Genomic DNA, 16,244 nt, shown 5'->3' on the forward strand with positions numbered 1-16,244 from the left:
AAGAGTACCTTCTTTTGCGTTGGTACGTGTGGGGAGTCAAAATATTAGACAGACCAAAACTTAATGTAAGTGGTGAAAAAGTTACTCCGATACCGGGAGTCGAACCCGGGTCTCCACGGTGAAAGCGTGGTGTGATAGCCGTTACACTATATCGGAAGGAATATATTAGATACCTATCTTGGCACAGTCATACTGCACGGGTGCGGTGTGGTGATAATCGTTTGTAATGATGACGGATAGCTAGTGGAATGTTGGCGCAATGTGTAATTTGAATGGCTGGATTATCATTAAAGTTTAGCAGCTACCTTGCCAGCATAATTATTTACCTAAATGATTCATACGGTAAAGGTAGTCAATTAAAAACAGAGATGCATTTAATTACTATAGCACCCATCCTGTAGGTATTTTTAAGGTTATTTGTGGCATGTTTTAATCATAAAGTGCGACAACTTCAACGCGTTGACAGTTGCAACTTAACTATCGCAATGGAATCTGATGGGCCTCAGGCCACTAAGCCGTTAGAGCTGCTGCTGCAAGGATATAAATTTGGTGAAGAGAGTGCACAGACCGGTACCTCAAGTACTGTTCTAGTTGAACCGTTTACTGGAAGAACAACATCGAGCCCCCTCAAGCCAGACTTCCAGCGGACTCCTGAAGCTGAGCAAATCAAGGTAGACATTGAGAGCTCTCAAAAAAAATCTAACTCTCGCTTTAATTTTGGTAACATACGAAGATATTACTGCACTCGCAGAAAAGCTAAAAGTCGAAAAAATGGTAGTATACGGCGACATAAGTCTACTAAACGTAAAGACTACACAAGCAAGGCTGAGATTAACAAGCTTAGCCATGGTAAGAAATTTTTATTCCATTGTGGATTTTCCAGAAGGAAAAATGCGTTATTGAGGCGTCAAACGGTCGTTCGGTTTCAAAATATAACTCAATTGCAGAATACTCTAAACTACATAGACATCGGCAGCATCAACTACAATTTTGCATGCGGCCCAGGGATACCTATTGAACATGCATTGCGCAGTCCCGTGTGGTTAGAATTAGGAAAGCTTGCTCCGAAGTTGATAGCATCTCCCGATATCCCATATTCAGCAGCGAATCTACTTCAACGCGTTTTAAGCAGTTCTGACTATCGTTTGAAGCCTACGAGAAAGATCTCTAAGCGTGCAATTCGTCGTCGGTCAGGATCTCTGAGGCGCAGCAGCACCAGCGCCTATTCTGCGCCATTATCACGTTACGAATCCGTATATCCTAGATTATATTCGTCGTGGCATCAGTACCTACGTACATTGGTTATGAGGAAAATCTGGTTACGAGTGGAGTGTCTAAGGGCCAGTGATAAGACGGTAAAGCGGGAATCCGCACAAGAAACTGAAAACATGGCTGCTATATTCAGTGTCTATAATCGATCATCCTCGAGTGATAGCGAAATAAGCGATTCGTTCAGGCTTGGATTTAGCTCTAAGAGTATTCTCTTGTCGTTGAGTGACTCAAACTATGAAAGCTCCGAGTTCCCCGTGCATTGGATCTCCACTAAGTAAATGGGTTACCGCTAGTAATAGATTATCGCAGTGGAAAATTCTTGATGGAAAAGCAGGCCTTTTGACATTACCCTTTAATCTAATACTCACTGTACGTATATGGATTAATTATAGCTAGGCGCATATGTATTATAATTTATTGGTAAACTTTTGTATTATTAATTTTCTTATTTCTTCTTAGGAATTCACTTCTCTACTGTATTCCATGTTACCTTATAAAAGATGAAATAGCATCAAATTTATGTAGCTAAAAGCGTGTAATATACTACCCGCCTTTAGGTCAAAACAACCCTTGCAACGAGCCTCTATGGCCATTTAACAAAATCCTACTAAGATCCAAGGTACACAGCGATCGAATTTACACAGTAACACGTGCTTCTCACGGAGTTTGCGTCTGTAAGAGATCAATGATCTTTCTATCTATCATAAAAACCATATGCAGCATGTCAATCCCAAATGAGCCTTTCCATTTTCACAGACGCCACCAATTATAAGCCTTTAATTTTGCTGCACCTAGGCGGGAATTTAATACCGCGGCTAATAATCCAAAAAACTAATCTTTGGTTAGCCGCCCATCTTATCTGGGAATAGTTAAATATCACCACAATAGATTTTTCATACCCATTAGCGAGCAACTTTGTAAACTTAAAGGAATTAAGCTAATAGAACTATTTTCAGGGTCACGTGTATAAAGTTTAGACAGAATTTTGTATGGGACGATGATTGTTCCATAATACTAGACCACACGGTATTGAATATATCCATTAGAAGGTTATCTAGTCATTCGGTGGAGCATTTCAGGCTTCGATTTTATGGTTAGGTGTCACTGGTCCAGTATATACTCTGGTGTCGCAAAGCGTTTTCTTGCTTTTTCTCCTGAACTTTCCAGAGTCTCGAAAAAATTATAAAAGAGGTTAACAGCTCTTGTGTAACCATAGAGTACATTTCGATATGCACAACCAAAGTTTGGGAGATTATAACAACTATTAAATAACCACCATTTTGGTGTTTAAGGGCTGAATAACGAGGATCATCGAGGTCGAATTCTACTGTTTTTCTTCAGTTGCTGGAGTGTTAGTGTGATTAATAAAATCAACTAGTAACAAAGAGTGCCTAATAAAGGGATGGTGAAAAGTACAAAACTGTACAATATACTTAATGTATCTCCAACGGCTACTGCGGCAGAAATAAAAAAGTCGTATAGGGCAGCAGCCTTGAAGCATCACCCAGACAAGAACAGACACAGTGAGTCATCGAAGCTGCTCTTTCAACAGATCAGTGAGGCGTATGGTATTTTGGGCGATGAAAAATTACGGAAGTTGTACGACCGGTATGGTACGGTCGACGAAAATGAGATTGCGGCCTTGGAAGCGCAGGAGCGCCGGCAGCAGGAGCGTCGCCAGGGTGGTGGCCTTTCAGGTTTCTCTGCCGGAGTTTCAGAAGGACTATCCGCGGGGGAATTATTCGCGCGTTTCTTTGGCGGTGGTAGTACCACCGGGAGAGACTTCTCATTATTTGGTTCGCGTCAAAACTCTCATTCATCAGGTCACTCACGTCGCACGCGCGAGGAACGTGTGCCCCAAGGGCCTAATATCAAGCACAAAATGGCGTGCACATTAGAGGAGTTATATCACGGAAAGGTTGCGAAGTTAGCTTTAACTAGAACCAAGCTATGCAAAAAATGTTCTGGGCAAGGGGGGCACCATAGATCAATGTGCAAAGCATGTGCAGGTCACGGTGTTACAACTCATTCGAAACGCAGCGGTCCAGTTGTTCAAACATGGTCTTCGACTTGTAAAAGCTGCGGTGGTGCAGGACATTTCATTAAATATAACAACGTCTGTCAACCTTGTCAAGGAAGCGGTTGTCTAAAAGAGCGTAAAATATTCGAGGTCGAAGCTAAGCCTGGAATGATGCATGGGAGCGAAATATTATTCCCTGGACAGGCGGACGAGGTAATAGAAACTGAGTACGGGAAACAGAAGGTTATACCAGGTGACCTAATAATAATAATTCAGGAAGTCGTCCCAGAAAATTCCCGGTACCAGAGACATGGGCGGTCCGATTTGCTTCTTTCCGATTTCCCAATATCTCTAAAGAATAGCATCTGTGGAGGAAGTGTGTATATCGAGGATCACCCAAGCGGCCGCCCCATAAAAATTGTAATATTGCCAGGCGAGCTATTAAAGCCTTCGGCCGTTAAGTGCATTGAGAATCTAGGTATGCCAGACGTACACAATCCATCGCAGCACGGCAAGCTTTATGTAAAGTTTACTATTGAATTCCCACCAAAGCTAGCACCCGAAACCATCACGTTACTATCCAAGGCCCTCGACGAAGATCCATTTTTGAAAGAGCATGCAACCAATGAGCCTAATGATGGGATTTTCGAGGAACACGTTCTCAGCGACTTCGTTGACGAGCTTCCTATTATTAAAACCACATATCACGGCGACGGAGATTGGACCCCTACTAAGAAAAGAAAGGTCCAGACGAGTAGCGGCGATGAATTTCGGGAAGAATATCAAGAATGTGAAGACCTGGAGGAACAAGAAGAAGTAGGGGAAGAAGAAGAAGACGAAGAAGAAGAAGAAGAAGAAGAAGAAGAAGAAGAAGAAGAGAGGGAGGAGGAGGAAGAAGAAGAAGAGGAAGAAGAAGAAAGCCACGAAGACGCAGACGTTGGATTCGCGGCCGCTAGCCATAAAGACGGCGCTGGAGAAAAAGACCCCATGAGTGGAGATGGAGATGGTTACCGTAATTTCCAGCACAACTACTATTCTCGTGCTGCTGCAGCAAATTAAAAGGGGTGCTCATGATGGGGAAATACCCGTACATTCTTCGGCCAATTAGTTAATCTTTAAAATAGCATAGTCAATGAGGTAATCGAATAGAAAAGATTACAGTTGAACCGCATGGTCTTACATAAGCAATTGCCCCTAGTCCAAAATCAACATGGAGCAACGATGAGTAGCAATCGGCTACGATTCATCATCCCCTAAGAGAAAGAGAACTCCTTCATTTTCACTAACCTTCTATCGAGATCATCAAAATTACTGATCCAGGTGAACAAATGGGGAAAAAAGAAATGCCGAAACAAATGGGTACCCTAAACTAGGGACCCCCTCATACGGGCACCCCTCAGGGGTACCATCCACATGCGATTTTATTCCCAAAAAATGACACCTTAAATACCAGGGGGGTTAGCCTCCCATTGCTCACTGTTGATATTGATACTTTACAATTGACGATTCAATAGAAGAGTAACGACAAAGACATAATATACAAGAAAGATGTCAGCACAAGTGTTAATTGGTAGTGCGTTGGCTGCAACCGCAGCTACGTTAGTGTTCCGTCAAAAGGACGGCCATACAGTTGGTCACCCAACCAATACTGGAAGCCATTTGAGATGGAACCTTGGCAATATCAGAGATGGTGTTTACGACGACCTCGTTAGTTTTAAACATGCGTTGATCCACACTATTACATTCAGCAAGGGTAATAGCAGGGACAGATACGGTTACGGATATGGTGACCGCTACTCTTCTCTATCTAGAGATGTGGGCCGCGGAAGAGGAGGATATTCTGCATTTGGAGAGGATCAATATGCTTCTTTGGATAGGGGTAGGACTGGCGGCTCTGGCGGCGTCGGCGGCATTGGCGGTTTGAGCGGCGATAGAGGTTACTCCGGCAGAAGTTACGGAAATGAAGCTCGTTCTGCTATAGCCTCTTCTTCTGCTTATGCTCGTGACCAAGTGCAGGATATGACTCAGGGTGTCCAGAACAAGGTTGACGATGTCAAGCAAGCCGCTCCAAAGCTGGTGCATAACGCACAAGAGAAAATTAAGCAATCCTTCAGCGATGTCAAGCAAACAGTTTCCGATGTTGGGAAGGACGCTTCCGAGAAGACCCACTCTCTTTTTAACTGGGGGTCAGGTAACGCGGAAAAAGGTAAAGCTACCGCTATTGGTGACTACGATGTGGCAAACAAGGCCTACGAGCATGCTGTAAACATGTTTAACGACTCCAAGAAAGGAATTTTCTCGAAAGGTGATGAGCAGCTCAGGAGAAATGTTGAGGCGGCCAAGGATCACCTAGAACACGCGCGCAAGAACCTGGAAGCGGCCTCCGCTGATTTTGAGAACTACGCCAAACAGAGCATCAGTGACCTTTCCAACAGGCTCGATGAGCAGGATCGTGAATTGAGAAACAGGGGGTTTCTAAGCTGGTTTAAGTCTACTCCTTCCTCCTCTAGCGGTTCAAAAAACACCAACAGCTGGACTGAATGTGCTGAGCAGGCCGTTAAAGATACTAAGAATGGTATTTCTGACACTCTTTCTTCCAACAAACTGGGTCCTCGTGATTCCCAAAAGCGCCTTGATTCTCTAGGGACCTCAGATTCGGGTTCATGGGGGTTTGGCAAATCCGACATGTCTGCCAGGGAAAGAGCTGAAAAACTTGCCGCTGACTCCGCTAGGTCCCTAAAAGGCTGGGGAGAAAACGCATCGCAGTTTGCTGAAGAGGAACTAGAGGAAGAAAGGAAACGCGCAAACAAGTTGTGGAAGAACTAAATAGAGATTTGCGAATGCGCTATAGTTTTACATCTGATATTGGCTGGTATGGGGTGTTGTACGTCTACTAAGCCTATTTATACATAGCTACGTCCATACATAACCAAAGGTAATAAAAAAGAACAGTTTGGAGTTTTTCTCAAAAAAGTTACTCAGTAGTTCCGCAGCGGGCAGTAGCACAGAAGGAAAAAATTCGGTACTTTAGTCTCAACGGGTATCTGTTTCCGTCAATGCTCAAGATTTTGTACATCCAAACAGCTTCCGCGTCATCTACCCATATATACATACCTAACGTGTAGCCAAATTATACGTACACCCGACTTCGGACTTTAAAAACGTTTCAGATTTTGACACATACTAAATGGCCTCTCTTGCATCCACCACATTTACCATTTATACTAACTTGAAACAAGCTATAGCTTCTTTCTGTCACTCTTTATAGTCAATTACTAATAACTGATCATTTCTTCATAGTCATTACACGTAGTCATTACCTGAAGTCATTAAGCAAGTCATCATTACCCTACACCATCATCCCACCTGCGCCCTCAACCTGCGCCATCTTGAAAAAATTCCAATACATCATATCATATATAAACCCCCCCGGTTTTTTCCGAAGGGCTTTGCGGTTCGTCAGCAAGGCCCTTTCACGCCATGCCCATCACATGAGGAGGATGTTAAATTGATGACCATTTTATTATAATACTAGGAAAGCTCCTTTTGAGGGTCATCGTCCAGATCACCTCGTTTATAATGACGCCCTTGATATGGTTCCGCAAAACTCTGATTGGCGGCGGCAACGATTAATAAAATAGTTGACCCGTTTGCTTTTACAAGGATAACTGTGGAATTTTGATTAGACGCGTTCTGGGCTTTGTCTACGATGAAATGCCCGGGCCGGCTGACAATACTCTACGAAAAAAAGAAAACGCAAAAAAGACTAGCCTAAGGTTCGGAACTGTTCATTATGATTCATGTTAAAAAGCTGACCATTTTCGCGCGTAGTATATAGAAAAGTCTAAGGCTGTGAAAAGTAGTGCCATAAGGTTTTTTTAACAATTGTTAATAGAATTAATTTTTTCTACTTTTTTTTCTATTTTTTATATTCTCAGGTGGGGCCCTTAATTTCGAAATTTGGAGTCTAAATTTAGGAAGCTGACACTCCCAAAGAGAGCTTTTAGCTTTACGTTCCCTTTATAAGCTAGGGAGTTCTCGTCGATATAATATTGTTCTACGAACCTAAACGCCTAGTTTTGTGCATTTTTTTTTTATGAGCATTGAGGATTATATACCAATTAGTCGGCGCGCTATGGATGCTGGGCAATCGAATTCAATGGATGGTTACAGCAAAGGTATGAAGGGCCAACAGCGACCTGAGCTGCCGACGGGGTCGGCCAGGAGCCAAATCTTACTGAATGATCCAAATACCGATCATATCTACTTAAAGGTGACGCCCAACTTGTTTACAGCTGAAAAATTGCACTTATTTGAGGCTATAGATATGTATACGTCTTTCATCAAATGTGCAAAATTCCTGGAAAATGGTGAGCGCTTGCATAACCTTAGCTGGAGGATAATGAACAAATCCCTTCTGAAAGAGCATGATATTAATCGGTCCAAGACACGTGATGGGGTCAAGAACTTGTACAACGTCATCAATCCAGCTAACCAGAAGGGCCTGCTGGGCAGCCTCAATAATGGTGAAAAGAACCAAAATATTAAAGCTGGATCAAATCATGTGTTAAAGCGAGATCAATATGTTGAGAGCGCTCGGGAAGAAACGGAGGTTACCGCTGCAAACCCGAGGCCACATTCCGAAGGCTATGGAGAGAAAAATACATCGGTGAATGAAACAATATCCCGAAGAGTGTTATCTTCGACTAACGTTGTACCATCAGGAGACCCGAAGTTTGTTCGGACGGCGTCTTTGTTTGCCTGTGGGAACCATAATTATGGCCATGGATCAAATGCTACGCATGGACAATTAAATCAGTTGTCGTTATTTGCTCAAAAATCCGAGGAAATCGGAGCGCAGGGAAAGCAGCAGCATCAAAATCATCAACATAATGGGAACACTGTTCACAGTTTGTTCTATAGCAGTGATGACGAAGAATCAGATTGGGATTCGATATCTGAGGACAGTTTTTTGTATGACGACGACGATTATGAAGATGAGTTTTACGAGAAACAATGGGATAAACTAATGTTTAACAAAAATAAGATAAATTCACCCTCCATATCGCCCCCTCATTGTGGGGGAGATGATGAAGGCAACGGTAGTGGCGGAGAGATTAAAAAGTCATTGTTGAGTGACTTGTTTCTGCATAAAGCGCCACGAAGCAATGGCATTGTGTCCCCTAATACCTCTATAAACAGCATTGGACCAATAATATCAAGAAAATCTTCGGCAGCTGCTACAGGCGCATCCAATGTGACGGCATTGGGGTCATTGTCATCTTCGCCCTCCCAATCAAAGATTAATGGTCTTAGCGAAATCTTAAACGGTAATGGACTGGTCTCGAATCTGACGTTACCTGCGCAGACAATTAGACGCATTTCAAGAAGAGGCTCATTTAGTAGCATTGCGTCTGAATCAACGCGAGAACGATATAACCATGAATCTAACGCACCGCCGACAGCACAAACTATATTGCCAACAGCATTGTCAACTCATATGTTTCCTCCGAATACCGTACGGCATAAGCGCATGAATAGTATACAGTGCACCTCAATCCACGGCGGCTTATCTAATGAATGTTTTAGAAAGGAATGCGTTGAAATACCGTGTAAAAACCGCAACAACGGTTTATTAAAAACCAGAATGGAACTCTCTGCTGAAGAAATTTTCAACAAAGAATATCAGTATACTAGGAAGTAATACACGGACTTATTCACCTAATTGATAGATTCATAATTATATATCGTTTCTGTATTGCAATTTTGGAACTTAATCCACCCAACTTAGTTACTTTTACTTGAGGGGTATATTACACGCTTGAAAGGTCCAAGCATCTCTGGAATATATACCAAAAAGACTCCTTCAACTGAAAAACAGCCTACATATTCTTATAAGCATAAGGAACTGTTAGACGCCTTCATAGCCTTGATGTAACTATTTTACCATCAGTAGTAGGTCGATGCAATAAGTCAACTTGACATTTATAGGTCAGGTGACCTCTTTTATTTTAATTCTCGGAAAATTTTCGACTGAAAAATAAAAGAAAAAGACCCTCAATAGAGCTCATCTCCTACTAGTTTACAGGTATAACTTGAGCTAGCCACCGATATTAACTTAGCTGCAAATACTAGTCTTACATTCCACCATAATGTTAAGAAAGTTAAACCGTGAAAGGCGTGAGTACCTTTACCGCAAGTCACAAGAACTACAAGATTCACAGTTACACCAGAAGCGTCAACTTATCAAACAAGCTCTGGCACAGGGAAAACCTTTACCAAAAGAGATTGCTGATGACCAAAAGTTATTGACTGACTTCCAATATGACGAAACAGCTGAAGAGGCAATAGACGATGAATACAGTGCCACAAGTGGACTGGTAGATGCACGGATTATTGTTACCACATCTAGGGACCCTTCTAGTAGATTATCCCAAGTTGCAAAGGAAATAAAGCTTTTATTCCCAACGGCTCTGAGACTCAATAGAGGTAACTATATTATGAAAAACTTGGCAGATGCATGCCGAAAATCAGGTACTTCGGATCTAATAGTGTTGCATGAACATCGAGGTGTTCCTACTTCGTTGACTGTTTCGCATTTTCCTCATGGCCCCACCGCATACTTCACGCTTCATAACGTTGTGCTGAGGCATGACATCCTAAACGTTGGTAATCAGAGTGAGGTCCATCCCCACCTTATTTTTGATAATTTCACAACGCCGTTAGGGAAGCGTGTCGAAAAGATTCTGAAGAATTTGTTTCCTGCTGGAGTCAAAAAAGATAGCCCACGTGTAATAACATTTGCGAATAGAGGCGATTTTATTAGTGTACGGCAGCATGTTTATGTTAAGACTCGTGAAGGGGTCGAATTAGCAGAAGTCGGGCCACGCTTCGAGATGAGACTTTACGAATTGAAGCTAGGAACTATAGAAAATAAAGACGCAGATGTGGAATGGCAACTAAGAAGGTTTGTTAGGACGGCAAATAGGAAGGACTACTTGTAAATACTGGTAAGTCTTTCACCTGTATAATTTAGTTCCGCATTTAGCTGTTAAGCTGATACTCCATTAATCTCTTTCGTTGTTTACCGCACCCCTCCGGGGTTGCACGGATACGGTTCGGGTCTCTAATAGTAAATGGACTGTTACGTATCGATTGTATATCTATTCTTAATCCGGCACTAGATACATTAGTTAACCATAAGCTATAATAACACATCTAAGGGATATAAGATTAGATACAGTAGCAATTACGTATTTACGCCAATTCAAGATAAGATGTATATTTTCAGTACTGACAACACATTTGACTTCAAGATGGCGTTTATTTTGAGGTTGAAGACATGAATGTATAACATCAAATAACGACAAAAAGAGTAAAATGCAGCTACTTTCATACACTACAAAATCAATACCAGTTATATCTCATAACTGCATAATATTTTCTTTGTCTAGTCTTTTCTACCGTCTGTGTGTTTATTCTTGGCGCCGTAGTACGCGCGCTGTCGTAGAGACGTCAGCGCTAACTTTTTTCTTAGCGTCAATGCAAGCTCCGACAAAGACGCAGAAAAGAAAAAGTCACTGATCTCTAACTAGGATAGGAATCTCGGATACTCCACCGAACACTACCTGGATTGGATTGATAACACTTAGGTTGATGTGTGCTTGGGGCATCTTCATCGATCGAATAGTAAACGGCGATAGTCTTAATCTCTGTCCCCGAGATACAAAGTAAGTAACTGGCTCGACCTTTCATATCGCTCGGGTACGGAGCTTATTACCGCTTTAATATGCACTGAGGTAAACAAGGTTTCTGACTTATCTTACGTATTATTTATTGTTATTATTATTCTCAGATCCCGGAGTTGAAGACCGGGGAACCTCGATGTTATCTATCACTATCAACGAGATGACGTAGTTATCATAGTGCCATATACTTTATTACGAAGTTCTAGTCCCTGGAGGAAAACCTGCGAACGTAAAGGTTTTCATCTATCTTTACTACCAGCAGATAAGATATCATAACGGGTAGTTCAGGGAAGGAAAACAGACCATTGATTGAGGAATAAGTACCTGGTACAAATTTAAGGAGTTCCTTTTTTATGCCAATTGTCTTATTCTTACAATGCAATTACTTTCTTTGTAAAATAGAACTATGTTGTATGATGAGAATTTAACATATGCGTTATCGTCATGATATCTGTTTAAGTACAGTTAAAATGAAATCAACCTAAAACAGAAACATTACCTCTGAAACAACTAGTCTTAGCTCTTTTTGTTATGTAGTATGCTTTGTATTGTTACCGCGATCTGCCGCTGGTCGTTCAGTAAGCTTTTTCTTGAAAAGCTTAATATGAATTCCTACTTCGGCATCGAGAACAATCGATAAAACTGAGTACCAAGGTAGCTACTGCTTAGGTATTGATGGACTGTAGTGCGACGATAGAAAGCTTTCAAGTGGATAGATAAGATCTGGTTGCACAGATGTTCAATTTTAGAATATGCAGGACCTTAGTTAGAGGTTTTAGGAGACATTATGCCATAACATACGCTATGAGGTATAAGAAGATTGAAGAGAATTTGGCAGCATACTATCCGTCGTTGTCGGGTCTGCGCAAAGCGACAATTACTGTTCCGAAGTTTCTAAACAAATACGAGTCATGTTTACAGGCGGAATTGCCCGACCAAAGATACGTGGTAAACGGGCAAATACGATCTGTTCGAATAGTTGGCAGATCGATGTGTTTTATCGATCTTTATCAGGAAGGTAGATCGTTGCAGTTAATTCTAAGTTATGGTGTTATGAGCAAAGCGATATCTCGGGAACAGTTCTATGAACTGGTGAACTTGGTAAGGCCTGGAGACCATGTTCAGGCGGAAGGGTATCCAGGATTATCGAAGACAGAGAAAACGCTGTCGCTGAAATGCACGATACCGTTAGTGATGCTCTCTGCCTCTCAGATTGCTGCACCACCCAAACTAGAGGAGCCCTCGCAGCGACGCAGTAATCGGGTTATGGACTACATTGTGAACGGTTATGAAGTGCTGCATCAAAGGCGCGCTGTTATCAAGGCTCTACGGGACTTTTTGGACAGCAATGACTTCCTTGAAGTAGAGACACCACTTCTTTCTGCACATGCTAGCGGTGCTAATGCACGCCCATTTACTACACAGCTCAATGCACTTTCCAAACAGTCTTTGCATTTGCGTATTGCGCCAGAGCTGTGGCTCAAGAGATTGAGCATCGCGGGATTGCACAAAGTTTATGAAATTGGTAAGGTGTTCCGGAACGAGGGTGTCGACGCTACGCATAATCCAGAGTTCACGACACTGGAGTTCTACCAGTCCTATACATCTATGGAGGAGCTTCTAGAGATGAGTGAGGAGCTTTTGAAGTACGTATGCACAGCAGTTCACACTCCAGTAGCTAGAGAAGTTCTTGCCGCTTTAAAGGCTAACGGTGGTCACTTCAGGCGTGTCGAGGTGCTTCCCACTTTGAAGAAGGAAACGGGCATCGACTGGGACACCATAGATCTATCCAGCAGCGACGCCATGTTGGCTGCACTTCGGTCCAAAAACATTCACCTTACAGAAACTATTAAATCTCCCAGCCAGATTTTGAATAAATTATGCGGAGATTACGTGGAGAACAAATACTGCGGCGACCTTCTCCCCACAGCCATTTGCCATCATCCTACCATAACGTCTCCTTTAGCGAAGGGAAACGATAGAACGTCTAATAGGTTTGAGGTTATGATTAAAGGCCGAGAATACATCAATGCATACGAGGAAGAGAACTGTCCTCAGACCCAGCTTTCCAAACTAGCAGACCAGAGCAGATATAAGGAGGAGTACAAAGACCAAGAATCCATGGACGTCGATTTCGCTTACATAGAAGCCATGAAGTTGGGAATGCCTCCAGTAGGCGGCCTTGGTCTTGGCATCGATCGTCTTTGTATGCTGCTACTCAATAAGGATAGAATTGAAGACGTGCTGCCTTTCGGCTGTCTCGATGATGTTAATAGGCAGTAAATATAGAGTTCACTGTAAATATTATAAAATAGCATGCGAGCACATGACCGTATATCTTTCGCCTGCACTTTTAAAGCTTAACGCGCGCGCGCGTTTATGCAACATATAAAACGCCAATAGAGTACTACGAGTCTCACAACAGCGAGCAGCTCCCCTCAATGGCCGACATACCTACTATTCCAGAAGATGTGCGCTGCTTAGAGTCACAAAGCTACTTTTCACAGGTCCCCGAAGCCATCCGGGAGTGTGCTAAAGGCGATGCCATCATCCTAGGCGTCGATGAGGCAGGGCGTGGCCCAGTTCTGGGACCCATGGTGTATGGAGTGGCATACTGCACTCGTGAATACCAGGATACTGAGGTCTGTCGTCATGGTTTTGACGACTCCAAGAAGCTAACTGACCCAATTCGCAGAAAGCTTTTTCGCATGATTTACTCTGGTGAACTCAATGGCATTGGATTTGCTACAACGGCAATCACCCCTGCGGATATCAGCGGCGGCATGCTTCGCTACCCCCCAGAATACAACTACAACCTAAATGAACAAGCTCACGATGTCACAATGGCCCTCATCCAGGGAGTTCTGGATTCCGGCGTCGCTCTGGATCATGTCTACGTAGATACGGTAGGCCCACCGCTTACATATCAGAATAAACTAGAACGCCGTTTTCCAAGCTGCAAGTTCACGGTAGCCAAAAAGGCCGACTCCCTCTACCCAGTGGTAAGCATTGCAAGTGTCATAGCTAAAGTCACACGAGACGTATGGCTCGAACTGCTGAAGTCACACCCAGGCGAAGAGCTTGGATCAGGATATCCAGGTGATCAAAAGACCATCGCATGGCTTAGGGCCAATCTCACACCTTTATTAGGCTGGGATCCCGCTATTGTCCGATTTTCCTGGCAAACTTCACGTACACTATTGGAAAACTCGCCGGAAGCCATCAAGATCGAGTGGGAAGAAGATGCATCCAAGAAGAAGGCCTCTCGCATAACATCAAGTATGTTACAGCCTAATCAACCATTGAATATCACTTCTAACGTTGATGCTGTTATTTCTCTTGATGCATGGTATGGGCATGAGAATAAGATATAAAACGCTTCAAAATATGACATTACCACTACTATAATGATCTAATGAAGCCTAAGGCGTCTGCAAGTACTATAGAGTAGTTTCTTCTTATATTGCCAGCTCATTTGTAAAGTTATCCTCTGAAATTTCCATGTAATTTTTTTCTCTACTTTTTGTTTGTCAACAGGCTTCCCAACCAAAAAATTCTTACACGACCTTAACTTCTTATACTCACTCTACTCATTACGACTTTTACTAATATAAATTTAAGCGAGAAGTCCTGATTGCATTGGCGGTTCTTTAAAAGTTAAGGAGTACTTTTTATTGGATTACTATTGTTTCATTGTCTGCTAGAACTTTAATATAGTTATTACATTTTAAAATGTCTGCGTTCTATAGATTCACTCCTAGCGTTAAAACGCTTTTAAGAGCTTCCCAGTTTCAATTGAGATGCTATGCATCCTACCCTTCTCATACTCTTATCAATATGCCTGCTTTATCTCCAACAATGACAGAAGGTAATTTGGCAGTTTGGACCAAAAAAGTTGGTGACCAATTGGCTCCTGGTGAGGTGATCGCTGAGATTGAGACGGATAAGGCTCAAATGGACTTTGAGTTCCAAGAAGAAGGGTATCTAGCTAAGATTTTGGTTCCTGAGGGTACTAAGGACATTCCGGTTAATAAGCCAATTGCCGTTTATGTGGAAGATGAGGCTGATGTGGCAGCTTTCAAAGACTTCAAGGTCGAGGAAGCCGCTCCAGCTCCGGCTGCCGGTGAATCTAAGCCAGCTGCTACTTCTGCTGCTCCTGCTGAGAAGTCATCTACTGCTTCTCAACCAAAGAAATCTGCTGCTCCAGTTTCCAACAGGATTATCGCTTCTCCTTTGGCCAAGACTATTGCATTGGAGAAGGGTATTGCTTTGAGAGAAATTACCGGTACTGGTCAAGGTGGCCGTATTACCCAAAAGGATGTCGAGAACTACTTGGCTAAGCAAGGCAGCAGCAAATCTGCTGGTAAGGCAGCAGCTTCATCATCTGGTAATGTCTCCTACGAAGACGTCCCAATTACCGGCTTAAGAAAGGTCATTGCTTCTAGACTATTGAAATCTACTCAAGACATTCCTTCCTACATTGTTAGCTCAAACATCTCTGTTTCCAAGCTATGGAAGTTGCGTGCTTCTTTGAACAGCTCCAGTGACGGTAAGTTCAAGCTATCTCTCAACGACTTGTTGATTAAGGCTCTTGCTGTTGCTGCCAAGAGAGTACCACAAGTTAACTCTTACTGGATGGAAGAGCAAGGTGTTATGAGAATCTTCAAGAACGTGGACGTCTCTGTTGCCGTTGCCACCGATAACGGTTTGTACACTCCTATTGTGAAGAACGCTGAATCCAAGGGCTTAACCGCTATCTCTGCTGAAGTGAAGGACTTCGTGGGCCGTATTGAAAAATTGTCTCCAGAAGAATACCAGGGCGGTACTATCTGTATTTCTAACTTGGGGATGAACAACGCTGTTACTATGTTCACTTCCATTATCAATCCTCCACAATCAACTATCATTGCTGTCAGTACTGTCAACAAGGTTGCTGTTGAAGATTCTAGCAGTGAAAAGGGCTTTACATTTGACCAAAGAATTAACATCACCGGTACTTTTGACCACAGAACTGTTGACGGTGCAAAGGCTGCTGAATTCATGAAAGAATTGAAGAACGTTATTGAGAACCCCTTGGAGCTACTGTTGTAAGCTACTAAATATCCTACAGGTAGTATTGCGCAATTGCAACAGAACAACCCGTAAATCTATATTCCTAACAAGTCATAAAGGCAACAAATACAAAAATGAAAGTATAACAGTCT

At 42.6% G+C, this 16,244-nt stretch overlaps 8 protein-coding genes and 2 non-coding genes across 10 annotated transcripts; 9 read left to right on the forward strand and 1 right to left on the reverse strand.

Annotated features, from left to right (window-relative positions):
* Positions 1–84: 84 nt before the first annotated feature.
* AW171_hschr31515 lies at positions 85–156 on the reverse strand. The gene has a single exon. It is a non-coding gene; the product is annotated as a tRNA-Glu (tRNA).
* Positions 157–485: 329 nt separating this feature from the next.
* Positions 486–1,550, forward strand: NIS1 (Nis1p; the record flags this gene model as incomplete). The annotated part of the gene is made up of 1 exon (XM_018131449.1): positions 486–1,550. The coding sequence occupies one exon, from the start codon at positions 486–488 to the stop codon at positions 1,548–1,550; it is 1,065 nt and encodes a 354-aa protein (XP_017986663.1).
* A 1,124-nt stretch (positions 1,551–2,674) lies between these two features.
* Positions 2,675–4,351, forward strand: APJ1 (Apj1p; the record flags this gene model as incomplete). Its single annotated transcript, XM_018131448.1, has 1 exon — positions 2,675–4,351. The coding sequence occupies one exon, from the start codon at positions 2,675–2,677 to the stop codon at positions 4,349–4,351; it is 1,677 nt and encodes a 558-aa protein (XP_017986664.1).
* Positions 4,352–4,840: 489 nt separating this feature from the next.
* On the forward strand, positions 4,841–6,118 carry OM45 (Om45p; the record flags this gene model as incomplete). The annotated part of the gene is made up of 1 exon (XM_018131447.1): positions 4,841–6,118. One exon carries the CDS (start codon positions 4,841–4,843, stop codon positions 6,116–6,118), a length of 1,278 nt encoding a protein of 425 aa, XP_017986665.1.
* A 1,270-nt stretch (positions 6,119–7,388) lies between these two features.
* On the forward strand, positions 7,389–8,996 carry MKS1 (Mks1p; the record flags this gene model as incomplete). Its single annotated transcript, XM_018131446.1, has 1 exon — positions 7,389–8,996. The coding sequence occupies one exon, from the start codon at positions 7,389–7,391 to the stop codon at positions 8,994–8,996; it is 1,608 nt and encodes a 535-aa protein (XP_017986666.1).
* A 448-nt stretch (positions 8,997–9,444) lies between these two features.
* IMP4 (snoRNA-binding rRNA-processing protein IMP4) lies at positions 9,445–10,296 on the forward strand (the record flags this gene model as incomplete). Its single annotated transcript, XM_018131445.1, has 1 exon — positions 9,445–10,296. The coding sequence occupies one exon, from the start codon at positions 9,445–9,447 to the stop codon at positions 10,294–10,296; it is 852 nt and encodes a 283-aa protein (XP_017986667.1).
* Positions 10,297–11,472: 1,176 nt separating this feature from the next.
* On the forward strand, positions 11,473–11,506 carry AW171_hschr31521. Its single transcript, XR_001930090.1, has one exon. It is a non-coding gene; the product is annotated as an HCLSNR68 (small nuclear RNA).
* Positions 11,507–11,775: 269 nt separating this feature from the next.
* Positions 11,776–13,323, forward strand: MSK1 (lysine--tRNA ligase MSK1; the record flags this gene model as incomplete). The annotated part of the gene is made up of 1 exon (XM_018131444.1): positions 11,776–13,323. One exon carries the CDS (start codon positions 11,776–11,778, stop codon positions 13,321–13,323), a length of 1,548 nt encoding a protein of 515 aa, XP_017986668.1.
* A 158-nt stretch (positions 13,324–13,481) lies between these two features.
* On the forward strand, positions 13,482–14,414 carry RNH201 (ribonuclease H2 catalytic subunit RNH201; the record flags this gene model as incomplete). Its single annotated transcript, XM_018131443.1, has 1 exon — positions 13,482–14,414. One exon carries the CDS (start codon positions 13,482–13,484, stop codon positions 14,412–14,414), a length of 933 nt encoding a protein of 310 aa, XP_017986669.1.
* A 358-nt stretch (positions 14,415–14,772) lies between these two features.
* Positions 14,773–16,131, forward strand: LAT1 (dihydrolipoyllysine-residue acetyltransferase; the record flags this gene model as incomplete). Its single annotated transcript, XM_018131442.1, has 1 exon — positions 14,773–16,131. The coding sequence occupies one exon, from the start codon at positions 14,773–14,775 to the stop codon at positions 16,129–16,131; it is 1,359 nt and encodes a 452-aa protein (XP_017986670.1).
* Positions 16,132–16,244: the final 113 nt, after the last annotated feature.

The sequence above is a fragment of the Eremothecium sinecaudum genome, chromosome III (genome assembly GCF_001548555.1).
Source record: "Eremothecium sinecaudum strain ATCC 58844 chromosome III, complete sequence".
NCBI classification, from domain to species: domain Eukaryota; kingdom Fungi; phylum Ascomycota; class Saccharomycetes; order Saccharomycetales; family Saccharomycetaceae; genus Eremothecium; species Eremothecium sinecaudum.